The sequence below is a fragment of the Coturnix japonica genome, chromosome 4 (assembly GCF_054131305.1).
Source record: "Coturnix japonica strain WE chromosome 4, WE-NBRP24, whole genome shotgun sequence".
NCBI lineage: Eukaryota > Metazoa > Chordata > Aves > Galliformes > Phasianidae > Coturnix > Coturnix japonica.
Genome location: NC_140666.1, coordinates 56,492,546 through 56,518,743, shown reverse-complemented (window position 1 = coordinate 56,518,743; position 26,198 = coordinate 56,492,546). Strand labels below are relative to the sequence as shown.

The 26,198-nt window shown below is 42.5% G+C and overlaps 3 protein-coding genes across 5 annotated transcripts in view; 2 read left to right on the top strand and 1 right to left on the bottom strand.

The window, feature by feature from the left end:
- Positions 1-5,783, top strand: part of FGF2 (fibroblast growth factor 2) — a 41,136-nt gene extending 35,353 nt beyond the window's left edge. For both annotated transcript variants that reach the window (XM_015861871.3, XM_015861870.3), the window contains one exon: positions 1,487-5,783. In XM_015861871.3, coding sequence (XP_015717357.2) covers positions 1,487-1,672 — 186 coding nt within the window. In that variant the 3' untranslated portion in view covers positions 1,673-5,783. The remainder of the gene's footprint in view (positions 1-1,486) is intronic.
- NUDT6 (nudix hydrolase 6) lies at positions 912-13,373 on the bottom strand. Of its 2 annotated transcripts, none has more exons than XM_085546876.1 (5): positions 13,165-13,373; positions 12,752-12,955; positions 8,418-8,473; positions 5,153-5,207; positions 912-1,093 (listed from the first exon to the last, which is right to left on the bottom strand). In XM_085546876.1, exons 1-5 carry the CDS (start codon positions 13,340-13,342, stop codon positions 1,053-1,055), a joined length of 534 nt encoding a protein of 177 aa, XP_085403002.1. In that variant the 5' UTR covers positions 13,343-13,373; the 3' UTR covers positions 912-1,052. The 2 variants fall into 2 exon arrangements, with proteins under 2 accessions (XP_085403002.1, XP_015717359.2); XM_015861873.3 differs by lacking the exon at positions 912-1,093 and adding an exon at positions 1,237-2,560 and having other exon boundaries at positions 13,165-13,365.
- Positions 13,341-25,703, top strand: AFG2A (AAA ATPase AFG2A). Its single transcript, XM_085547741.1, has 10 exons — positions 13,341-13,542; positions 13,863-13,987; positions 14,787-14,944; positions 17,576-17,634; positions 18,718-19,356; positions 21,087-21,216; positions 21,898-21,954; positions 22,725-22,848; positions 24,133-24,388; positions 25,684-25,703. The coding sequence occupies exons 1-10, from the start codon at positions 13,341-13,343 to the stop codon at positions 25,701-25,703; spliced, it is 1,770 nt and encodes a 589-aa protein (XP_085403867.1).
- The last annotated feature ends 495 nt before the right edge of the window (positions 25,704-26,198 follow it).

Genomic DNA, 26,198 nt, shown 5'->3' with positions numbered 1-26,198 from the left:
ATTTCAGTGCCTAGGGCAAACCACGCGGCACCTAAGTAATCTTAATCAACTTTAAAAAAAATAGATTATCTTATTTTTTATTACTTTATTCCCAATCTGTGATTATTTTTTATGACACCCACAAGTTGCCTGAATATGTGCTTGCCTGGGGAGTTTTAATCTATTTTTCTTTGTAAACCTGAAAAATATGAGGAAGCCTAATAGGAGGAATGTGTTTATTTGAATTGTGATTGTGTTGCTTCTGTGCCAAGCTGCCTTTCATTTGTATCCAGACTGTTGGTGCCTGCTTTGGTTCACCGTGGTTTCTCATGCTGGTAGCAGCTGAGGCTCAGCCCAGCACAAGGCTTTGGTTTCCACTTTGGGCAGCTGTACTGCACTTACCTACACTGCGCTGCAAGTTTTGTTCTGTTCCCAAACGCTGCTCTTTCTTGCGTTGTCTCTGTGGCCTCTTAAGGCCGCCTGTAATCCATTTCAGATTCAGATCACTGGAGCTTGAGATGGTTAATACATCTGTTCTCCCACTGCAGCGCTGAAAGGCATTACAATATAACATTCTTCAGAATGATTATTTACAATATAAATCTCATTAAGATTCATTTGGTTAATGCAATTTTAAATATAAAAACATTTGTCCTTTATAAAAATGAGAAATTAACTATGGGTATTTTTCTTCCAAGTTCTTTCCCTTTGAAACCAAAACTCCTATCTGAAAATGGTTGAAGTGGAGGAGCTGTATTTTTTATTGCCAAGACTTGAAGACATATGTTTGGAGATGGATTTCTTTATTATAGACTTCATTTGAATGCCTTAATTGCTTGTAGCTGCAGAAACTGGGCATGTGTAAGGAGTGAACTCCTCTTGTGTGCGTTTCAGTCTGTTCTCTGTGAAGTCTTGTTTTTCATTTTTCTTAAATGGTCTCACTGATATGAATGGGATCATGGGAAAATTAAGATACATTCTCTTCAGCGTGGTCGCCCTTGGGGAGTGTTGGTTTCCATCGAGTGCAGAGATGTGCGGAAGGAGCTCCATCACACTGTTGGTTTAAGGCAGGTTCAACCTTTTGAGGGGCTTAGTGCAGCTAAGCATCTTCTCTCTGGCGATTGTAGGAAAATACAGTGAATATGAATGTGTTCAACCTGGGAGTTGGGATCTGTCAGTCAGCACTGATAGACACGGCTCTTCTTACACCTGACTAAATTGCAGGCAGGAAGAAAGAATTACATAGCAAAAACATAATAGAATCTGCCTTGTCTTTATTAAAGACAATTCATGAATCATAGGTAAAAATTATTTTTCTAAGTGTTTTAAACAATACATTAACAGCAATTATATTTTTCTTTAAGTGTGAAACATTTCATACAGATTTCTTAAAATTGAATGTACTGCTAAGTTACTGTCATGATAAGTTAGTCCCATGAATCAGATCAACCGATGGGTTGTGGTATCAATGTGAAGTATCAGTAATCCCTTTCTTCTTCTCTTATAGAAATGTGCAACAGAAGAATGTTTCTTTTTTGAGCGCTTGGAATCTAATAACTATAACACTTACCGGTCACGGAAGTACTCTGATTGGTACGTGGCACTGAAAAGAACTGGACAGTACAAGCCTGGACCAAAAACTGGACCTGGACAGAAAGCTATCCTTTTTCTTCCAATGTCTGCTAAAAGCTGATTTGCATGGCGGGTTCTGAACACACGCCACACTACACTTTAACAGGCAGAGTTTCCTACTGCTCACCAAACTAGTAAGAATAGAAGCAGTTATTTGCTGATATCAGCTAGTTTTTGCAGAAAGATTAAAACATGAATGTTTCTTCCTGTCTTCATACTGCTCTGTAAAGCTATTGTGCCAGTGTGTGTGGAGCTAAAATTACGTAGAGAATCTATTTTCAGGATCAATAACGCTCTATTTTCTGCTAGAGATTTCTATAGAGCTATTTTTATTTACTTTATATTCACTTTACAGAGTAAAGGGAAACTAATCTGATGCACGCTAACAGGAAAACTTGCCATTTAAAATAATTTATATATCTGTAGCTTATTAGAGGATAAATACTGATTTTTTTTTCTTCCCCCAAATAAGAAGTCCGTGAATAATTTTAATATGGTCTAAGTAACTCCTACAATAAAAATTGTAAATTATGAATATTATAATGTGAAATTTGTTGCTATCATGTAATGTTTCTGTAGGATTCAGGCAGCTCCCTGTGGTATAGTTTGTAGAAGAGGCCTGTGTAAACAGCTGGAAACTCTCTCATGGTTATATCAATTTTATCAAACCCTTCCCGGTATCCATAAAGTAACAGCTTAGCTACATTGCTCGTGATGGGAGTAGCATGTTTTGTCCTGGCAAGCTCATCGAGGTCCATCCACTCACACCGCAAGCACTCCTGCTGGCAGAAGTTGATGGTGAAGGAGGAGGGCTGCAGGCGACAGATGACGTACATGTCTGACTTCCCAAAGGCTCCGGGGTGTTTGTGTTGCTGTCTTATGCTTAGGATGGACTTGAACTCTGACTTGATGCCAGTCTCTTCAAAAACCTCTCGAACTGCCGTGTCTCCTAGGCAGAGAGAGCGATTCTTTCAATACACACAAGAATAGCTAAGCACCCTTTAAACCTTTTGATCACAGAACATTTCTAACAAAAAGCATCTTCCCTTCTGCTTAGCAAGCTTTTCAAAATGCAAAGCCTGTTTGCCATTCTACACGAGGACAAGCCAACCTTCTGGTCCCTGAACAAAATTAACTGCAAATTACCATTCTTTTGCATACACTACAAACAGATGAAAGAAACTTTCCATAGTAAAGGGTGTAGTTTTGACACTTGTCTTCTATCTTGCAGTGAAACATTCTGCATAAAGTTAACATCAAATATATGGAGGCCTTTGTGGGATAGGAAACCCATTAATACCGAGTGCCTGCAGGACATTTCTGTTTGTAACTTTCACTGAAGTATTAATTACAAGGCAACCGCCTATGGGGAAAGATACTCATTTAGCATTACTGACTCCTAGGGAGACTGCACTGTACGCAGCCCAGGGTGGCCCTTGCAGTCCGCTGGTTTAAAACACTGGTTGCAGAGCAAATTCCCTAGGGCAAGTGATTTTTAGTATTAGACAAAGGACATATTACACAGAAATGATCAGAGAAGGTAGACAACTGAGACTGGGCAGAATGCTGAGGCAGGCTATGGTAAGAAAAACTTAGCAGGGATTTCATTTAAGCTTTGAGCTTTTCCTTTAGATCTAGTGCCCTTTCCTGTTTCCATTTTAATTAAATGTAATAATGTAATTAATGTATTTTAAATATGACATTTGTGGCATTCACCACAGCGAAGCACGTACGTACATTGTGCTGTGCTGGAGTGATGACAGTTAAACCAGAAGAAACAGTAAGGTTTGAATCTCAGAAATATGCAATAGAAAAATCTGTGCACTTTGCTTAGTCTCCATTATGAAGCTCTTCAGATTAATCGTGCAGATCAGTTTGTGCTCATTAAAGGCAGCACTCATACTTTGTTGCTTCAGATAATCACAGGATTTTCAAGCGTTGTAACAGCATTTAAAACTTGGACTCTTGGGTGACTGCGACTTTGTAAGATTTCATATAAGCAATGGTAAAAGTAAAAATTAAACCTTTTATTGTATGCTTTACTAATTTATCTATTTCGTAATACTGAAATGTGATGCACAGAATCATGGCATTTATTGTGCTATTGTTAAGCAGAGGCAGGAGGGGAGCTCTGAGTGATTTGTTTCTTCCTGGTCCTTTGTAATATCTTCATCCAGGCTCCATCCATAATCTCACCTGGTATTTGAGGGATGGCTGCTGGTACTCAGAATTGCCCTAGAGAAGCCATCTCTCGTTTGAATTACTCTCTTCCCTCACTACAAAAGCTCCTCTGTATCTCTTGGCCCAGATACTCTCTCCTTCACTCTAAGTGTACAGGTGTCTGGCTAAGCAAGAAACACGGTGTTGGAGGTCTTTCGAAAGTATGAAGCCATTCCATTGTGTTGTACGTATTTGCAGTGTTGAACAAAGAATGTTGATTTCCATCACTCTGTTTGGTGATGCAGTTGAAACATGATTCCAGAGTTACAAAAACTACAAGTCCATTTTTTCCATGTGTTGAAATGATGAGCTGGAATACAAGCTTTCCACACATTGCTACAGGACCACTGCTAAGATAATACGGAGAGATTTCTAAGGTATGAAGCAGATTTAAGATACCAGTACTGTTTGTAGAGCTGCTGCATTGCTCTGGGCAGTGCTTCTGTCAAATTTCACTTATTAGAGGAATATATTCCTATCTGAAGACAGATGTGGGAGCTCAGCAACTGTGAGTGAGTTTACCTTTTGAAACCAAGACCTACCTAATAACTGCAGTATAATTTAAGGATTAACTAGTCTGTGGATTGTAGTTTCAGGAGGTGAGATATAAGGAGAAAAGCACAATCTTCTGTCTATCTCTTTGTACATACCCTTACTAATTCACCTTTGAACATAAGGCAGCAGCTGTGTTCAGCATCACCTATGCTATGCTAGGTAGTAATGATGGCTGTTCTCAAACCAGAATTGTTTTTAATGCAGAAATGCCTTATGTCTCTGATTCAAAGTAGGTGGGCCCAAGTGTCAGGAACTGCACTTACACTGGTCCTGTGCAAAGAGCTCTTAATGTAAGCAAATCAGTGGATGAGGGTGGAAGGAAGCAAGTGTAGTTATTGCTGTTTTGCACATAAATATTGAAAGCTGGAAACTTTAGATTTTTGCTCAGTACGTCACTGAGCTCCCTGCTCTGTATTGCAGTGTGAGCTGAGGATTTGCTACTTCAGTTCTACTTTTTGCTGTCTGCTGATTATTTAACTCTTCTGTGCTTCTCACTCTTACAGCAACATACCCAACGAACCTATAAAAGCTAGTTTCAAGTACCTATTTAAGAGAACTTGTAAAAAATGCAGATCTTAGAAAGCTTCCCTGCCCTCAATTATGATCTTACCCTATTAAAGTTTATGTCACAGGATTGTATCACTTAGTCCATTAGCCTTTATTACAAATAAGTGAGTAGTCACAGGAGCGATGTTGGGTCATTATGTATTTCAGTGTTAACGTCGTTGTAGTTCCATTGATTCTGGCCCGTTATTGTTGAACTTACCAATATCTTCACCAGGATTAGACAGGCCTCCTGGGAATTTCCATCCACTTACGGTCTGCATTGGAGAAAAAAAAACGTTAATGAAGTGTGCAGCCTATTTTGTACTCTGGAATATGAAGGTAACAGTTAACACGTGACTTTTTGGTGAAGTTGCAGTATTGTAGTTTCTCTTAGAAATGTCAGTAAAGCTTCAAGTAGAAACCATTTTGTTCTTGCTAATGTGATAATCAGAGGCTTCTACAGTCTGCATGGAATATTGGAACAAAACATCTACTGATTGAAACAAACTGTCTAACGGTCATTAGACAACGTTGCTGCTAGATAACTAGAGAGTAGTTGATTATTTTACAAAGCTGCTATAGACGATATACTCTTATATTTAATCGCTGATGTATCCCACTACCATGATTTTGGCCTTAAATAAATGTATATATATTTAATCTTCCAAACAGGTATGGTTTTAGTACTGTTCTATACTGCACTGGCTTTAAGATGACTGTGTGTGTCTGTAATAACCATTTTGTGCAACCTGTCACTTGTTTTTATGGAGTACCAAAACCGGGGCCTTGTGTGTGATTTATGTAAAGAAGCATTTATAGAACTGCAATAAAGTTCAGTAATTAAAACAGAAGGTGAACTGCAGATGTGGTGCTATAATCGATGTTGGTTATTAAGTCCTATTTCCTACACCCCTGGAAAATTCACAAAGATCTGTAGGTTTGTACCTCTACATACCACTTTTTTATTCCTTTCCTTATTAAATACTTATATAGGAAGAACTTAACCTTCAACTACAAACTAATGCAGAAAAAATGTATGCCAGAAAAAAAGAAAGAACAAAAAAAGTTGGCTTTTCACCTATGAGCAGCTTTCCAGGGATTTTAAGCCCCACTGATTACATTGGAAAATGTTTTTTTTTCTGGGCACTCATAAAGGGCTTGGATAGGAATTAAGGGTAACAGATTAAAAATAGTGCGGATGGAAAGTACATAGATTTGCTGGCTTTCAGATTTGCTTTCAGATCCTGGAAATCTTGCTGTGTGTGCAGTGAAATTGTCCTTTCATGAAGAAACCCAAACAGCTCTTAAAAATCCACAAGCTTATATTATAAAGCTGCATATAAACTTAAAATTTCTAAATCTTCCATACCATAATTTGTAATTACCCATTCCATAGAAATGGTTCATTTGGGAGGAAGGAGGGGAGAGAGGAGTGGTGGGACTGGCGTTGGCAAAGAACCATCTAAGCCATCTTGCCCACACTGAGGTAACTGCTTGCTGCACAGGAACTGTATGGGTATTTGCATGCCTCAGTTTTTATACTTAATTCCATCCACTCAATAAAAATGAGCTGAAAGGAGAAGAAACATTGCTCCTTTCAGCTCACCCATTGTGCTAACAGCTTTGTTCTACAAGGGTAAGCAGACATAGCTGACCTGGAATGTACCCATCCCACCTTTAGGACAGAGAAAAGAGTGGTGCTGCATGTGGTCCTGTTACATTCTGGGACCAGAGGCCAAGGAAGCAATTTCTGGTGAGTATAGAATTGGAACTCAGACCTCAACAGAACATCTGATGTCTCACTGTAGAACTGGATAGAGATAATCTGTGCTTACAGTGGCTGTGGGTGAGCTTCAACAATAACTCAGTTTGGAAGTTAAATCTTAAAAATCTACCCTGTCACATGGGCTTAGGAAGCTCCTGCTTCCTTCCAAGTAGCAGAATGTGCAGCTTCCATTTTTACTCTCCAAGATGTCTTTATTTAAGGTATGTACCAAAAGGTCAGCATGCAATTTTCCACTGTTACATTTGCAGCGATTGTTCTGTTCTTTTCTTAGAGGCTTTCTGGGCTTAGAACCATTTCTGGAGCCTGTAACTTGCACACTGCATTTCTGCTTTCATTGGAAATTATTGAATGGAAGCCTCAAGATCTTGCTGTAGAGAAGTCCTTGACATTTTACTTTACAGTAAGTAAAAATACAAAGTCAGCAGCCTCTAGGGAACAAGAAAAGGATGCTTCTCTTCCTCACAACTCTTGCATTGCAAATTCAGTGCCTGAACCTGCCTATGAAAGCACCTCTTCATTAACTGTGTTGCATTACCATGAAGTGATGGTTAACTTGGTTTCCAGGAAAAAAATCCTTAGTAGTTGTTTCAGGAAAAGCAGAACAATACAGCCAGTGATTCTGGCTTAGATGGAACTATAAAGATGATGCAACCCTGTGTACTTCAGTTAGCATGGAGAGATTTTGACTTTTTTTTTTTTCTTCTATGTTAAAACTGCAAATAACCTCACTGTACTAGAGATAATTACTTTGTTTCTGGAAGCTCTTTCACCTGCTCACAGTACAGTGTAAACTAAATGTATTTTCAACAGACTAGCACAGGCAGCTGCAAAAGAGCTAGTGAGCTTTATGCACTTGCTGTGTTAAAACCTAGGTTAGCTTGACAGTTGCTAGAAGACCTTTGCAGTGATGGATGCTTGGTTACCCCAAGCCACATCACACAACCCACCCCCACCACACTAACGCTCTCTGGTTTGGCATCCTCTGTAGCGAGGTCAAGCACTTTGGTTTGTGAGAAATTCATGATCTTTACACCTGCTTTACACAGGTGGTCTCCAGGTCATGGCCAACCGTGTTACTGCTTATTTAATCCCACAGATATGCCTGGAATTTCAGAAACCAAGCAAAATCACAGATGTCCAAAATCTGCTGTAAGCCATGAGGGTTTTCTAGAGGTCTGCATGGATCCAAACACAAGATCAGCTACTCCTGGGTCAGATACAGGAGAAACATAAAACTTGAAGCAGAAGGGATACAGGGTGATGAAGCCAAGAAACAGTGGGTTTCTCAGGTTCTTCTAACCCATGTGTTGTGGCAGAGGAAGGACAAAGGCAGTGACTTGGTGCATCTTCATAGTACTGGGAACTGCAAACCCAATGCTCATCAAGGAAGAAGTAGGTATTCTTTTGTACAGGTATGCTAGTGCCTGGAATACCTATACTGTTGCTTTTTGGTATTAACTAACGACATTACCTAACCTTGTCCTTTTTCTACCTATCATGCTTTTTAATCTAATGCACTACTAAAGAACATTAAAAATCCTCAAGATAAACACAAATGCAATATAAATGAGCTCGTATGCATATATCTGTATGTTTGTGGACCTCAGCTGGTATCATTCACCTAAATGAATGTGATGAAAGGAGAAACCATTTAAATCTAAAAGAACGTTTCTATTTTAAAACCGTGTAGCAAACTTACCTTATTTCTGTCTTGTACGACCAGCACCTTTCCATTGTTTTCATCTAATACAGCACCTATTGGAGAGACAATATTTAACTAACGTGTTGACAGTTCAACATGTTTCGATAAAGCGTGACAAACCCCTAATGATCATTATCAGAACTAAAGAACACGAGATCAGAATGTCTACAAATAACCCAGCAATGCTGCTTTCCTCAGCAGCAATGTGTAATCGTACTGAAATAAGAGATTTTTTTCCCCTCCATTTTGGCCAAATAGCTGTGATGGGCATGAACTTTTCTCCACTGAAATTCCTGACAAAACTGCTCACTGCAATGAAGAGCTGTGTGTTCTCTGCCTGATAACACTCAAATTTTAATACTCCGGGGGCTGACTGTACTGCTAAGGAAAAGATTCCAGCAATTGAATGGACTCATACTGCACTGCCCATCTAACAACTGATGACAGTGCAGTCTCTGATTAACTTGTTAATAAAAAGACATTGCTCACAAGTGGAAAAATGATGCTTTCACTTAATTTAAAAAGCTACATCTATTAGAACGTATGAATGAGAGATTCAGCTTTTCCATGCATCCTCATGCTCAGCAGCCCAGGAATTTCTCCCACAGAGTGAGCTTTCCTACTTTTTAAAACCCAAGTGCTTACATGTCTAAGCATCATGTCACTCTCATTAGTCATAGTGTAAAAATGTCTTCCCTTTAAAAACAGGCATTCTGTCAGATTCTAAAGCAGTGTGCCTGTGGTGAGCAGAGCAAGTACAGTGGTGCAGAGTACCAGGTTCTTTTCCACATCAGTCATGCATGGGTTTAAAATTAGTGGGTAATGATAAAAAAGATGCTTCTGCCACAGTACAGCAAGAGGAAGAACACGTGGATAGCTCTGTGATGATATACTCATTTAAAATGCTATGGAGAAATACCTGCACAGAAGGGAATTATTAAAACATGAATGTCCAGCACTAAACATTGTTATCTTTTTTTTTTTTTTTTTTTTTTTTTTTTTAAGGATACACAGCAGACTTATGTGTAGGAGGAATACTTAAAATATGAAATATTAGTCTTCCTTCAAGATATGTCAAAGGGACGTGCTTTAAGAGGGTAGTCACCAATCTGCCTCCCGTGATTTGTGACGATGATCTCATTTCTCTTGTAAATATTTAGCAATGCCCAGGTTCAAGTACTGCACTGATCAAAAGAGGGGAAGAAGGGAAAGCAGGAGTCTTTGATGCATGCTGTAATTGCAGGGATTATTTTCTAGAAATGCCTTTTAGCTTGATTTTTAGTTTGGTTTTCTGAGACCCAGGAGGGCTGCTGAATGCAGGACACTGCAGTATGAAGGAGACAGAAAGAACTCTCCTTTGTTCCCCAGAAACTGATGCCTGTGAATGTAGTTTTTGGCCATGAAACTCTCTGAGATTTCCAGAATCTCTGACAGATGATGCTTAAAAGCAAAGCAAGAAAGAAACAGCACTGACATGCTTTGCTCTCTGGTCTCGGTTTCTGAAGGGAAGTCCAGTGAGTCCCCCTGCTGCAGCTCACTGGGCCCCACCTGCTCAGCATCAGTGAGGCCACGCTTTGCCCATCAGCTCAGATCCACGTTTTTGAGAACGTCCACTCTTTAAATCATCCACAGCCCCAGGATGACTTTCCGGAAAGGTTGACAAATATTTGAGCCTAACCAAGCAGTCACTAGAACAACACTGCTTTCTTTTGACTGCTTTTTGTTAGTAGGTAAGAATCTTACTTTTAAAAGCCCCAAGACAGCTACAGATAATGAGTAATGGAGGGGAAAAATACCTCCCCTCTGGCAGTTTTATTTACAATTGATGTAAGCATGTGACAAGATGTTCATAACAGCAGACTAGTTGCCTGGCAAGCAACCAGGAGGGCTTGTTTTATAAACATCACCGAGCAGCAGTATGTATTGATTTGTAAAACAGCCTGGTGCCTTCTTTTAAATCACTAGTCAGTTGCCTGGACAGCCATGACTACATAAGGCATCTTCCCAGCAGGCTGACCTTCATGCAGTGGCTCGCTCCACACAGTTCCTTCAGTAAAAGCTTCTACCTTTCACTTTACTCTTCCTTCTCAACTTCTCTTCCTATGCCATTGCTATGGGGCATGTTTACAAATATGTCACTTTCTGGATGGCAGAGAACTTCCTGAGTGCTTTTCAAAACTGCCTTGATCATTTCATTCACCAGAAGCTTTCCTGTCCCTTTACATATTTGGAAAATCCTGCCGCCTACAAACGGAAGCAATAACTTAGCCGGGAGATGCATCACATATTCCACTATTTCTAAACAATAATGGCCAAGCCCTATGAGTAACATTTGCTACTTTCTCTTCTTGGCAACTCTGATCAAGTCTGGCCAATATGGCCTGACCTTGCTTATTCACACCTTTGTCATCCCTTGGCTGGCTGAGAGTAATGCAGCAGCCCTGAATGCATGATGTTCACCATGTGGGAAGCCACAGACAGTACAACAGCAGCTGCTGGTCTGCTTGGCATTGCAGGCTCTGCTGTTTATGCTCAAGAGACAAAGTCTGGTCTCAGCTGGCTGGCCATAGTGCTGAGGACTCTGAGCAGCAAGTTTGTTTCTCCTTATAGCAGAGTCATGAAGGCTGGAAAAGGCCACTGAGGTCATCTAGTCAACCATCAGCCCATCACCACCATGCTCATTAAACCATGCCCCTAAGTTCTAAGGCACAGAGGTTTTTTGCACAAGAAATAAGAACACCTGGAGTTCGACACACGCACACCACTGATATAATGTGCGACCATATTCAAATATTTTGGTATTTCAATAAAAGTAGTTAAAAATAGAACAATGTGCTTCTGCTCCCCAGGCTCAGTTTGATGAGGTGGAAAGATAATGGGTTAAATACATGCCAGGTGGTGTCCACACTGCTTGGTGTCTTCCTGCAGTGTATTCCACATCCACTGATGGCACGTGAAACAGAGAAAAATACTGCAGTAATGGCTTTCATAAGCTTATGTGCCCAAATGCCTTCCTGAGGTCTTCACTCATTACAAGGATTTCCACTCATGAATAAAAATGGGTAGGTTTGAAAAGCAGTAGCAGAACATATGCGTTATCTGTTGTGTAATATTTATATACATGCAAAGATGATGAAATCTGTATGTCCCCATTTATTAAACTGCTCCCTTTCTCAGAGATTATTTTCAGAGTGTAACTGAAGGGATTATCTCAAAAACACGACAGCAAATGATGTTTGTAAAGTGCAGCTTTTGGAAAGAATTTCAAGCTATGATTTTTCTTACAGCGAGCCCTTCCTGACAGCCAGCGGGGCCACAACACTCCCACTGCATGATTTGCAGCACTCTCAGCTATGCACAACCTCCTGCAGAAAAATCCCCTTTCACTTAGTCATGTTTCCTCAAATATGCAAGAAATATAGGGACTAATACGGTGCTTTTCTGTTGTTTTTTCCTTAGGAGAATGCATTATCTTAACTGGAGTTTAATGTCACATATTTTAATGGTGAGATTTTCATCCATCAGGAAAACATGCTCTAACATGTCCATTGAAAAACCCAGCCTGCTTTCTGCTTCCACGCTGCCCTCTGCTGGCTTTGTAGCTGCACGCTCCCACTGACAACAGCACCGTTTGGTAACTGAAGGCATCGCTTTACGAAAGCTCAACTTTCACAGGATCACAGAATTGTAGGGGTTGGAAGGGACCTCTAGAGATCATCGAGTCCAACCCCCCTGCCAAAGCAGGCTCCCTACACCATGTCACACAGGTAGGCGTCCAGGCGGGTCTTGAATATCTCCAAAGGAGACATTCAACTTTCAACCTGACCTGCCGCTAACAGCTCAGCTCTGCCAGCCAAAGAGCTGCCGGGTCACTCGGCCCCTTGCATCCAAGGCCGAAAAAGTGAGGACGTTCGGGGAAGATGTGCTGCCCTCTGTCATAGTTACTGCACGCCACAGCCTGCAGCAGGATGGCAGGGCCTGGGCCAGCCCCAGCCTACATGAAATTGCTGAGCGATGTGGCTGGCGGTTGTGTCTGCGGATGAGTGCTGAGAAGGAAGGCAAAAAGTGTGCACGTTTGGCGAGGCTGAGTTGAAGCTGGCTGTGGTTTTGGCTCACCATTATTTCCTTGCACTGTGCTGTGCAAGAAACGGGACACCATCTTCTTCTTCCTTTGGAGTTCCATTGCATTTTAGAGCAACCTTTCCAGCAGTGGTTGGGGGGGGAGGTCTAGACGGGCCCAGGTAGTGCCCAGGTGTTTGGGGCACAGCTCTGTTACACAGACACACATCAGAGCAGCTTCTGGACTGCGGCAGCAGCTCCGTGCCACTCACCTGCAACTCCCACCTGGTGGCTGGCGAAGGCGGGCAGCCTGCTGGGCCCCTCGCCCAGCCACCGCGTCAGGGTGGCCGAGCCCGACTCCGCGTGGTGAAAGGCAAAGCCCTGCGACGCGGCCACGGCCGCCAGCCCGCTCTGGAAGATGGGAACGTGGAGCCACACGGCGACCCGGCCTTCCTGCTGCCACTGGGTGACCGAGGCTGCAAGAGAAACGCGGGGCCGCCGGTCAGGCCGCAGCGCTGGAGGCGCACGAGGGCTCAAAAGTCTGTGGGACAGATGGCCGCCCTGCCGGCTCACAGCGGGGCACGGCGGGGGGTCCTGTGGGGCTGTCAGCCTTTAGGCCCGGTGCTCAAATGCGTGCACCCACCTTCCCCGCCCGCCCGCCCGCCCAAGGTCGCCCGCCACTTGCCCCGCAGCCAGCGCCCGAAGGCGGCCCGCTCCCGGCGGCGAGGCCGGCGCAGCTCAGCCAGCTCCACGCTCACCCCGCCGTACTTGTCCAGCCGAGGCCGCAGCCCGCCCCAGCCCCCCACCACCGAGCCCCGGCCCCGCGCCCCGCGCAGCACCCGCCGCAGCGCCGGCCCCGCCATGGCGCACAGCGGAGCGGCCGCCCCCGGGGCGGGGTCGGTGTCGGCCTCCGCCTCCGGAAGCGCTGAGCGTTGGCCGGCGGGCAGCATGGCCGCCCGGAGAAGGAGCAAGAGGCGGTCGGTGCCGGGCTGGAGCTCCCTGCTGGCCGGCGGGGCCGAGAGCGGGCCGGCGTTGTTGGCCGTCGCCGAGGCGGTGCAGGCAGGTACGGAGCGCGGAGCGCGGCGGCGGGGGAGGGCACGAGGTCGGGATCTGCTGCACGTGAAGCGGCACCGGCGGCCTTTCGCTGAGGCCCACGTGAGGTCTGCTCGGTGAACGGCACGAGGGCCCGGCTGCCCACCCGGCATGCGGTGCCACGGGAACGTGCTGCCGAGGCGGGGCCTGCGGGCGGGCGTGTGTGGGAGCGCGGGGTGTGCGGCGTGTGTCCCGCGTGCGGGGCGGTGATGTGATGTGATGATGTGGTGTGATGTGATGTGATGATGTGCTGTGATGTGATGTGATGATGAGCTTCTCTGAACGTTTCAGAAGATGACAAGGTCCCCAAGATGTACCGCAGAGCCCTGGCGCAGCTGCATCTGATTAGCATGAAGGCCGCCAACATCTGCATCTGTCGCCCGGTGCTCATCACGGCAGCGGGAGGAAGGCAGGAGGTGGGTGAAGCCCCGGCCCTTCCGTGTTCTGCTTCTCGTTTGGGCGGCCCTCATGTATCCATTGCATCCAGTGGGAAACTACTCTGTGGAACCAGGTTGTAGCCTAACCTTCTTCCTCAGCCTGCGCTTTTATTAGTATTACTTACTTTGGAGGACTGAATGTGAGGCCACTGACAGCTGTTTGCTTTGAACTTGCTTTGAATGGCGGCCTGGTTTCTACCAGAAGTAGATGTCAGCAGGATGAGGGAGATGATTGTCCCTGTGTACTTGTCACTGATGAGGCCGTATCTCAATTACTGTGTTCGCTTTTGGGCTCCTACCTACAAGAAAGACATCCCCATCCTACAATGTGCCCAGGGAAGGGCAACAGAGCTGTGAAGGGTCTGGAGCACAAGTCTCACGCTCAAGGCTGAGGGAGCTGTGGTTGTTCAGTCTGGAGAAGAGGCTCTGAGCCAACCTTATGGCTCTCTGCAAGGCCTGACAGGAGGTTGTGACGAGGTGTTGGTTGTCATCAGCCTCTTCCCCCAAGTAACAGTGGTAGGATGTGAGGTGATGGCTTCAAGTTGCACCAGGGGAAATTTGGGTTGGGCATTAGGAAAAACTTCTTTTCTGAAAGAGTGGTGATGCGCTGGCACAGACATTGCCCAGGGAAGTGATGGAGTCACTGTCCCCAGAGGTGTTCAAGAAATGTGTGGATGTTGCTCTGAGAGACATGGTTCGGTGAGCAGTATTGGTAGTAGGTAAATGGTTGCACTAGATGATCTGAGTAGTGTTTTCCAACCTTTTATGATTCCTCCAGGTCTGCACAGCCTGGCCCACCCCAGGACTTCCACTTGGGAAGATTGGTCTGAGTGACACCACACAGAAGAATCTGAGAGTCAATGTGGGTGATACTGTCACCGTGCAGCCTGTGACCGGTGCAGTCATCCAGGCAGAGGAAGTTGCTGTGAAGCTGAGGTATGGAACATGTTGTACCCTACTGCTGTGCCTACTGCGAGCCATCTGCTTTGCACTGTGAGCTCTTAGAAGATACCATTTTTCTATCATGCTTGAATAGAATTAGTATATAGGACCCAAGGGAATGGTGTGGGGCTGTGTCAGGGGAGAGTCAGGTTGATTGTTAGGAAGAGGTCCTACAGCACAGGGTGGTGGGAATGGAACAGGCTGCCCAGGGTTGTGATTGTGGTCCTGAGCTGCCAGAGTCCAAGGAGCATTTGGACAACACTCTCAGATATGTCTGGGTGGTGCTGTATGGATCCAGGAGTTGAACATTCTTATTATCTTATAAGAATTCTTTCCAGCTCAGGATATTGTTTGATTCTTTGAAAATTAAGCATCCACAGATGCTTGAAAGATGAAGGCTGAAGTTTAATAGCTGGTGGCTAATTGCTGCCTCCTGTGTGGGCAGCAGAGTGGGTCAGCTGCAGGGTGGAGAGGTCTCAGGTGAGGGATGATTAGTGCTGTTGTGGAGAGCACGTTGCCACAAAGGCTGGTAGTGTGAAGAGGTTCTTCCTGTTATGTGAAATTACCAAGCAGCAATGTTAGCCAGTCTTGAGTGCAGTCAATTCCTGAAGCAAAGATCAGACTTTTGGCAAGTGCGTGTGTGTGACTGCATGGTCAAGGTAGGCTCAAGGATGTTCCTTGCATAGTGTTGGTGTTAGGTTAGAAAGAACCAGAAGGAGCCTGTGTGGTGGCTGTTGTCATTAGAGTTTGTGCTGCAGGCTGCCTCCTCAGGAACTCCTGGTGAGAAGTTGTGTTGGGGCAGTGGAGGGCTGACAGGTTGAGGAGAGCCCTTGAAGCTTCACCTGTTATGTGTGTGGCTTTAATTTATGGGAATGGTTTTTTTTGAGCTGGAAACTCTTACAGAAGGGGTTTGTTTCTTTTTCCCCTCTGAATTCACCGAGGGTAGAGAGCAGAAGGTGCAAATGAAGGCTGTCTTGAAATCACAAAGGCCTTGAAAAATTAGATGTTTATTTACCTGATGAATGACTTCTTATCTTTGTCGCTGATGTAACATTCCACAGCGTTTGGGTTGATGCAGAATCTGGTTATGGTTATTTCCTAAATAAAACTATTTTGTAATCACTTTGGAAAGTCTCCCAACACCTTTAGTTTCTCTAAGTGAGCTCTCCTCCTTTGTCAAGCCTCCATTTTGAGCGTGTCTTCACCTTTGCCCATTTTAAAGGGGAGATGCTGTTTTCCATTTAATTGACTTGGTGAGGTGGCCTTGCTTTTGTTGGTAATGCAACCAAAGTAGCTTAAATCATGTTCCCACAGGTTAAGGTGGCTCCAGGTTGTATTCTGTCACATCAGTGTGCTGTGTCCCACATGCCTCTCTTCTCACCAGAAAATGAAAAAAATATTTCATTGAGGCTTTTTGCTGTGGCTAATTTAGTCCTATGGGAACTTGATTGGATATTACAATATTTGATTGTTATTACAGTTTGGTTATAAAAGACACAGGGTTTGAATTTGGGGTGGTCCTCTGCAGAGCCAGATGTTGGACTTGTGCATCCCTTCCAGCTCTGGATACTCTGTGCTTCTGTGATAAGGACGAAATCAGAGTCATCGTGTGCAACTTCTGAAGTGTTTGTCATTGCTGTAATTCTTTCTGAACCTCTTCCAAAGCCAGAATTTTCCTTCTCAAGAGGGATTTTGTGTCAAAATCCTTCACTCGGGCTCCTAGAAATACTACACAGTGTGTCCCCAGATTAAAAGTCACATGAGTGACGATTTGTCTAGAATGACTCTAGGAGAGAACACATGCAAACAGGAGTTAGTCTGTTTTAAGCCTTAAGCCTACTGGTTTACTGCAAGCCACTGCAGTAAATTGCAGTAAGTTGATATGCATTAACATTAAATTTACAGACAATCTATCAGATAAGAATATTAGTTATTAAAAGAATAAATGCAATCCTGTTGTCCCAGAATTTCTTCCTTTTCTAGATGCTTCACAGGTATAATTTATTCTCTGAAAATTTGTATCTCTGGGGATTTCCTTGAGTGCATTATTGATTTTCCAGTTAAAACCAACCTTCATTCTCAGACCCCAGCCGTGCAATTGAGAGTGTGTTTGCTTGTCAGGAGTGGCTGTAGCATTTTGAGGGCTCCCCTCTAGTAGCCGAACACCTCTTTTCCTCTTGAAGCTGAGAAAGGGATTTTTATTTCTAGGCTTGGAGCTCCCTCTCTTGGTCATAATTTTATTTGCGGTTGCTGTGTCTGATTTAAAATGTTTTTGGTGATGCTGTTCACCTCTCTGTGATGCAAACAGGGGATGACCTGTGGAATAGACTCATAATATCTAATCTAGAGTTGTAAGTATAACTTATTCTATTTCTTACTGCAGCATTTTAGGTGAAAGATGGAACAAAATTACATATTAGCACTCCTTTTGTTATCTGCGTGACTAATGTTTTTGGAGTTGTTACATGAGCCAAAGACTGTAAGGGGCTCATCTATCTTTTGACTGTGGGGTTAAATCTCATTGTGTGAAGTTGGTGATATTCATCCTGGTGCCGTTGGTGGCGTGGACTGTTTTGTTCTTGTAACAGTTAGTGACTGAAAAAATATTGTTTCTTCTTACCACAGGGACAAAGATGCCTGTATTAATGCTGAGGAAATGGCTGTCTGTCTGCTGAGAAACTTAGGTATCAATTTTGTTGCTCTTCTTTTGACTGTTCAAGATTTTATAGTGCAGTGGAAGGTCACATTTTGGAAAGAAAAGCAGGGAGTTTCCTCTGCTCTCAATTGAGGGCTTATGACAAAATAGAGGGGGATATTCTTCCACTCCTCACAGAGGTTTTCTTTGGGCTAAATCATATTACTATGATGCATACATCTAACTTGTCTTAATCCTGCTCTTTCTGTCCTTTGTACCTGTGACTGTTTCAAGATGCAGCTGTTAAGCTGTCACTGGCTTCATGGCTGTTACAGTAATAGACTTTTTAGGGTTGTCTTGTGTTGTGAAGAAAAAGAGAGTGATGTTATGCATTAAAAACAAGATAAGGGATCAGTACTGTTGTGAAACCTCGTACTCTGAATTTTTTCTATATTGATAATAAATAAGCAGAATTAATTTTCATTGGTTAGCAAGTGCCTGTAAGTAAGGAAAAAAATAAAAACAATGTAAGTTTTTCAAGGTATTGGAATTATGAGTTTTAATTTCTCAGTAATAACCTTCTGGTTTAGAATTCTATAACAACAGTGCTGGCAAGCTAAGAGGCAGGAAGCACAAGCTGGATTCCAGATTTGTGAGTTTGGCTGGAAATAATAACTCCTGTTTACATTACTGCCTCCTTGTGCCTGTAGGGTGCATTCAGATCACATTTCCAGATCTCTCTGCCAAGACAGAGATAAAACCTTACCTTCTGTGGGCCAGGGCTCAGGCTGAATGTGAAGTACTGTGTACCTATGGTGCACACAGCAAATAGAACATTTCCACTTCTTACAGTACTAATTCTGCAGTCCCACTGTGCACACTGTGTGAAGTTCAGAACACTCAAGTAATGATGGGCTTAGCACAAGAGTCTACGTATGATGACAAATGTTTATCCGGTAGTCTGCTTATGTATAGAAGGATCATTTTAATTATCTGAAATTACATGTAAACGATGTAGCTACCTTCTGCGGTGTTAATTTATGGCACTCTTTACATTTACTACATTTACTAGGCTATCCTATAATTACTTTAATTAACTTTATCCTTTTTTTTCTTTTCAATCTTCTCACAGATGGGAAAGTTGTTTTGCCAGAAAATCTCCTGGCATTCAGTTTCTATGGCAAACTGTGTAACGCGGTGGTGATGAAGGTGAAGGGGACTGACAGTGTGGAGCTGCATGCCCAGGCTGGTGCCATTCCCAGTGAGGTGTGTGAGCCAGACCTGGAGAAATCAGACTTGGAGAAGAGTGCGCTGGATCTGTCCTTGCAGCTCAGCAGGATGGACATTGATGAGGCTGCATCTGCGAGCACTCCATGCAAACCGGTGTGTCTGGGTTCACCAGTTACACCCAGTTCTGCTGTGGCAGCCCCTAGTCAAGGTTCTGCTCAGGGAGATGAAGCCTACAGCAGGGAGGATGCTGCAGATCTGGCTGCTGCAGACCTGGCTGCTGCTTTGGAGATGCCCAAGAAAGGAGTCAGTGAGCTTCCATCGGCTGTCAAACCCGGAGCATTCAGCAGCACAGACACTTTCTATTACATTTCTTCAAGAACTAGAATCAATTTTATAGAAACTAGGACGAATGTAGCGGAAGATAGTGATCATGGACCCCAAGTTACCTATGACATGATAGGAGGTTTAAGCAGCCAGCTTAAAACTATTAGAGAAACAGTTGAACTGCCCCTGAAGCAAGCTGAACTTTTCAAGAGTTACGGTACGATGCTAAAAATTGACTTTCTTCACTTGATACTACCTTTCTTTTAAACTCTGATGTGACATTTTTTTCCTTATATACCAAGTTATTTTTACTGAAATACACACTGAATTTTATGTCATGCATACCTGTGTGTTTAAGCACTGTCAAACTGTTTTATAATTTGTGCTACACAGCTATGATGAGGATGTGATGGTTAGCTTTTGTGAAACATAATTCTATAGGAAAGTAACATGCATCTCTAGGACAACTCAAGTATGGTTAGGCAGAATTTATAGCAAATAGTAAAGACTTTATATGTGGACGTTTGAAAGGCGCAGATGTTTGTTGTATTTTCCTAAGTTTTATGTTTTTATTTATTAAAGTGGAGTCAAATAATCATATTTTTTTAAGTTGAGAAAAATGAGGTGAGCTGCTGTTATCTCTGTGTGTTGCAGGGTTCCCGTTAAATGTTCAGGAAGTGTTTCAGGCTGTTAACACAAACTGCACAGTGTGTTTCTTATGCAAGTGCAGGGTTTAAAAACCCTAATGTTTACTGTTGCTATATTTCAATTTATGTCTAACATATATTCGAAGGGTTTTTGTAATGAATATAAACTGCACTGTGTGTTTACCTCAAATGGATCCATACATAAAGTAGGCACATCTGCTTCTTGTACTTTTCTAGGTACACGTCACTGTGAGGCAGGGCTCTTACCTATAAATACTTCTTTTGTATCATGTCTTTGAGGCTCTTTATTTCTCTGCATTGTCTCTCCCCTTTCATCCATTGAAGTGGAGGTGAGAGCATCGATCACTGCAACAACTTCCCTAACACTCAGCCATTGCTCAGGCAAGACCTGGGTGCCAGTGGGATGCTACGAGGAGCCTCCTTCCCTGCACAGTCCAGTTCTGACATCCAACCCTAGCATCACGTGTTCTTGTGTTGACCCAAATGTTGCTTCAGCAGCAGCATTCTTCACACACTTGGCTCCCAAAGTATTCAGTCAGACTCTCTACTTCTTCCACAACCACGGAAGTGTTGGGAGTGGAGACAGCAGGGCTGCCCTGGAGGTCCTGCGGCCCTGTGTCCTGTGGTATCAGAAACACCACACGAGGGAGCAGCGTGTGCTGGAATGGGTTGTTAAAAAGTGAGCTGTCTGCAAAGGCATTATTCCTGTCCTCTGTCAATTAGCAGATCAGTTTTGCCCTTTCGAGTTCCAGAGACTCAGTAAGGTGTAGCTGAGTACTTCAATTCAGGCTCATGGTATTTCTGAAACCTCTGGAGTGTGGAGGAGACGTGGCTTTCTGGTGTTGGAAATTGGACGCTGTAGGAGTCATTCATAACTTAAAAAAGTACATTTGTGAAGATGAGGTGCTTAGGCCAATATTTTTTTGGAAAAAAAAACACAACATAAAACTTAGGGAGAATTGTAATCCAAACTACAAAAGAAAAATAAAACAATTGAAATGTTTGCTTTATAAGCAGAATTATTTGGACTTTAAAAAAGCTCAATGTGCATCCCATCTGAGTGTCATGCGTCTTGTAGAGAGCTCTTCCCCCTGCAAATGCCATTATATCAAGATGAAAGGAATCACATTGGCTAGAGAAGTGAATGCTGAGATCAAGTTCTAATCTAATAACTGTGGGGCAGTGAAATGTGCAAACGCAGTGTAATGTGCAAATGATAAATGAGATGTTTATCACAAATAACTCTCTTCTCTGTTTATGTGCATGTGCTGGTTTGAAGGAATCTCACCTCCTAGAGGAGTGCTGTTGTATGGCCCTCCAGGTACCGGGAAGACTCTAATTGCCAAAGCCATCGCAAATGAGGTTGGCGCTCATGTAACTGTTATTAATGGTCCTGAAATAATAAGCAAGTAAGTCCATTCAATTTATGTTCATTAATTCTGTAGATACGCTAGCCCAGAATCTGTACTGGCATCTACCCATTGGAGATCCATCATCCTCTGTGCAATTGGCTGTAGGCTATCCATCCAAGAGTCAAAAACAGATGGGAAAGGATTCACTCAAGTAGGACTCTTGTTTCTTGTTGCAGTAACAGAGTTTCATTGGATTTAGCTTAGAGAAATTGGGGTAAGGCATGGACTGAATTAAAAAAAAGACTAAAACTTCACCTGCAGTCACATGCTATTTCTGCAATCAGAAAAGTTACTTTACTTATTGAAGTGTATTTGAATTGCTTTACTTGCTGAAGTGTATTTGAAATTAATGGGTGACAACCTACAGATTAATGAAACCAGGAAACTTTTCTTTGTCGTTGTTCTTTAAGACCACAGATATAAATTGTTTCTAGCACAGCTTTGATTTTTTGCTATTTAGGACATAGGTGTATCTTTTTTATTTTTTAACCTGTTTTTCGTCCTTGTGGGAAGGAAGGTTGTTTTCAATTTGCATGTGCTTCATAAATTTGTTGGAGACTTTGAGAACGTGTGCTATGGCTTTTTGCAATACACGAGCAGTAATTATTTAAGTTGCCCAGAAACTTAAAAGAAAAGAAAAAAATGCTGTTTCTTATTAAAGTGCTTCAATTATTATAGGTTTTATGGAGAATCTGAATCAAGATTACGTCAGATATTCGCCGAAGCTTCTTTACGGTATGTTCTTTTGGATAATTATATTCATGCTCACTTCTTTGCGGTATTGGTCCCAGAGTTAATGGTTTCAAAAGAAAAACATTCGCAAGAAACTTTGAATTGTATCATTATTTTTTTCTTGCAGTGGTTTTTCAAAGAAAATAAGAAGAAAATAAATGTATTTATGTAGAGCTAAGTAAAGGGAGAACTGTGAAATTCTAGTATGCCTGTTAAATGTTTTGGACGTGACCCTGTTTAAGGGTCTGTTACAGAGGGTGCCAGAGTGCTTTATCTGTGTCATTAGTGCACGCTACACTTAGTTCAGCAGCTCTAAATGAACTAGTGTTGGCCTTGGATATAGCACGCCTCATTATGGTGGCATTCTGCACAAATTTATTGGATCTGATCGAGGTAGACTTTGAGATAATTATTGTTCATAATACTTAAGCAAAATGCTATCACATCCTGTATTTGTGTAGGTGGCAAGTGAAAGGCTGTGTTTTTATTCTCTAAATCGGTAAATTTAGCATTGTGTCTTTGGAAGACAGTCATAGGAAAGTAAACTGACTTGGTCATTGTACGATGTCTTATATTTTAGTCATTTTGGTTCTCCCTTAAAGTAGTGCTACACTCAGTGTTGAAACTTTCAGTTGCTTAAAGCAGTGGGACGCTCGTTAATTTTCATTGGAACTGGATATTTTCCTCATAAAGTTCTGCAAGTCTGTGTCTTGATGTTTTAAGTCCTCCAGAGCTGCCTAACGGGTTGGTTTTTTCTCCTGTTTTTTTTCTAGCTGTCCTTCTATTATATTTATAGATGAGTTGGATGCACTCTGTCCAAAGAGAGAAGGGTCTCAGAATGAAGTGGAAAAGAGAGTTGTAGCCTCCTTGCTGACATTAATGGATGGCATTGGCTCAGTAAGTAGACTCATTGAGACAATCTGTGTGCATGGGAACTAACTCAGCGAAGTAATTTTACTTCTATAGCGCAGCCAATTTTACATACGTCATTCAGGGGAAAAGAAAATAGCCTTGGGTGAAACTTTATGTAGTAATCTAATGCTTTATTGGATGCTGGGCATAGGGAGGGAATGTCTCCTGATAGCTGTGAGATTAAAAGAAAGTAAATTTTCTTCCATTCATGGTCTTTCATTTGACTTCTCTCACTTCTGTAGTTCTGGAGACAAAGCTGAAATTACATTGCTAGCTCGTCATAGGACTAAACTAGCTAATTTGATTGCTCTGATAAAAGAGGTCAAGATATTTCTGATGATATGTGCTCTACATTACTAAAGGAAACAATGACTATTTTAAAATTGCCATAGTAAAATTTAAGATATAACAATAGCCTACTGAACAAACAGTAAATTTAATTGACACTTGTACATTATGGATTAAGGCCATAAAATCTGCCAGTCTCTCATTTATTCTTTTCTGTTTACTAGCAGGAGAGACAAAAGAACTCTGTCCACAGTATGAAAAATGAGTCTCCGCTGTTTATTTAATCTGCAAGTTTCTTGCTATTTGACAGCATTGTGGCTTTTGCTGACCACTCATGGATTGTTCACAATCAGAATGTATTTTCTTATGGCAGAGACCGTTGAATGTTCTCCATGGAGAAAGTACTTCATTCTCAAAATGAGAATGGCAGTGCAAGCGGCCTAGTTGATTTTGTCTCTTTTTTGAATGTGAAAAGCAGAGTTTGAGGAAATTAGTTAGGGCTTTTGACTTTACTTTTCCTGCTGAGCCTACAGGAGGTTTTGTAACCTGCCCTCTCTGCTGCTTTTTATACCTTAAATGATTTACATCCCAACCTTGTTTGTTCAGGGTCTATTGAAACCTTTTTGTTCTTGTGCCAGCACTACCTTCTAGCTTAAATGCTGACTTTTTTTTTCCTTGGTGCTTACTTTCCTGATACTGGAAAGCAAGTTCTTGGGAGTTAGAAAGGGACATGCTGGGATTAAGGGATCTTTTGAGTGAACTTTCTCCTCTATTATTTGTGTGTACATAAAACCTAAGGTGCTGCTAAATTGCAGGTACCGTTTGGGGGGGGTTTGCTTTGCTCCTTTAGATCTACTGTCAGGATTTAATGTGTGTAGGAGCTGTGAAAAGTAAGCAGGAAATATGTTTATGTTAAATTACATTTAAATATGTTTATCAACCTAATTACAGTAACTGTTTTGCTTTGTTTGATGTGTTCAGGAAGGTACTGAAGGGCAGCTCGTGGTACTAGGGGCCACCAATCGTCCTCATGCACTAGATGCAGCACTGCGCAGACCCGGCCGTTTTGATAAAGAGATTGAAATAGGAATTCCTAATGCCCAGGACCGCCTGGACATACTCCAGAAGCTTCTGAAGAAAGTTCCCCATTCTCTCACAGAAGCAGAGATGACACAACTGGCCGACAGTGCGCATGGTTACGTGGGTGCTGACTTAGCAGCCTTGTGCAAGGAAGCAGGTAAGGATTTGTGTGCCTTATTCAGTGTCTTATTTAACAGTTAGCCTCTGTTAAAAAAATAAAAGATCAAAAAAAAATAGAAATCCGCAGTCTACTAATGGCTTTTGAAAGGATGAGATCTTATATGTTTTGTGTCAAAGGAAACAGTGCAGCATAGAACAGGAGGAACACCAGTCTGTTCCTGTGCAGACGCAGGAAATGTTTGAGCATTCATTGAAAAATGAATGTTGAGGTTATTAGTGCTGGGACATTGTGCCTTGTGCCATTTCTGGGACACCTGATATCTGTCTCTTGGTTTTCTAGTGGTTTAGTGAGTTAACTGACCTATCCCTAGGAGTTTTTCTGCTTGGATTGAAATCCCGTGGCACTCAGATTGTACAGCTTGTCCTGCAGATCTGCACACCCAAGATGTGGAGACACTGAGTATTGATTAATTCTGTACTGCACTCTTCTGTGTAATTTGTCTGTTACCAGGAGCCTCTGACTGTTACTGTTGGGCTGTGTGTGCTGGTTGGGTCAGGCAGCTCAGCTGGGGCACAGCATGGGGGCCTCCCCTGGCCTCTGGTACCAGCACAGCACTGAAGAACCATCCACGCATCCTGCAGCAAGGGTTCAGTATGTTCCAGGCAGTGCTTAAACACAAGCTTACTTCTGTTTTCATTGGATGAAATACTAAAAGTGCGCTCTATCAGTTCTTACAGTTTGCTTGAATGTGTCGACATGGTTTAAGTGTTGGACCTTAAGTCTACCCAAGAACAGCCGTTTAAAGCAGTCTAGTCAAAATATGACTCTTCAGTTCTGCTTACGCATATTTGCTCCCATGTAGTTGGCAAATATGTATTTGCTGTATCTGCTGGTTACTTTTATTTCCTTTGGCACTGGGACAGCTTCCTCTGGCAGTGACCCTGCACAGTTAATTCTTGCATCAGAATTAACTATTAAGCTGACAGAAGTTTTATTAGGGCTGGTGGTGCTGGGAACGACAAGCTCTTTGCCTGCCAATTTCCAAAACTTTAAGGGGATGGTTCTCAAATAAGTATTTATGGACTTTGCATGGATCATGATGAAAAAAATATGTATGCACACAGCAAGGTCTCTTAAAGTGCTTTTCTGCTGGTTACGGTTGTGCTCTATTTTAAGTTAGCAAATGTTCATTTAAAGACAAATGAGTACAACCAACAACAAAAGAAGTGGCTCCCTGTCTGTTTTCCTTCCACTGTGCTTTTGGGACTGTCAGTGTGCAGTCACAGTCCTCATACATTAAATCTTTAACTAACGTAATCGGAAATTTTCAGTGAAAAATGTTGTGTTTTGAATTCCAAATGTGATCCAGCCTCGGTGCTGCTGGTGAATTCAGGATATTTTGTCATACAGCTGCAAAGAGGAGATATTTACCCTCTTTCAGAGGGCTTTTCAGACAAGATTCTAAATGTTGTGTTAACTGAATGTTAAGTGCTTTCTCAGCTCTGTGTAGACCTAAAGCTCTGGCATCTACCAGTGTGGGGCTGCAGGATGCACTGCTATCTGGGAGCTTTGCATTAAAACCCAGTGCTTGGAATGAGGGATTGAGGATGTCTCCTTTTTCATTGATCTTCCCTGCGGTTTGAAGCCATGCTGTTAAGTATCTGTCATTTGCTAACTTGGAGTGACCTCTGCTGGGGAAAATACAGCCCAGCTGCTTTAATGTTACATACATTGAAATTAAATTGCTCATGGTTAAGGAATATCATAGTAGGATTTTTTTTTTATTTCTTTTTTTAATTGTTTAAGCTCTTAAAATCTATTTTTATATTAAATTTTCAACACCTTG

What these genes read in the sequence shown, in the direction of transcription:
- AFG2A (XM_085547741.1), top strand. Translation starts at nt 13,341, where the DNA reads ATGGCGCACAGCGGAGCGGCCGCCCCCGGGGCGGGGTCGGTGTCGGCC. An exon ending in GGTCCTGAAATAATAAGCAA is followed by an intron (nt 21,217 to 21,897) that starts GTAAGTCCATTC and finishes CAATTATTATAG; the next exon opens with GTTTTATGGAGAATCTGAAT. An exon ending in AGCCTTGTGCAAGGAAGCAG is followed by an intron (nt 24,389 to 25,683) that starts GTAAGGATTTGT and finishes GGAAATTTTCAG; the next exon opens with TGAAAAATGTTGTGTTTTGA.
- NUDT6 (XM_015861873.3), bottom strand. Translation starts at nt 13,342, where the DNA reads ATGGCGGGGCCGGCGCTGCGGCGGGTGCTGCGCGGGGCGCGGGGCCGG. An exon ending in CTTCGGGCGCTGGCTGCGGG is followed by an intron (nt 12,956 to 13,164) that starts GCAAGTGGCGGG and finishes TTTCTCTTGCAG; the next exon opens with CCTCGGTCACCCAGTGGCAG. An exon ending in TAATCCTGGTGAAGATATTG is followed by an intron (nt 2,561 to 5,152) that starts GTAAGTTCAACA and finishes CTCTCTGCCTAG; the next exon opens with GAGACACGGCAGTTCGAGAG.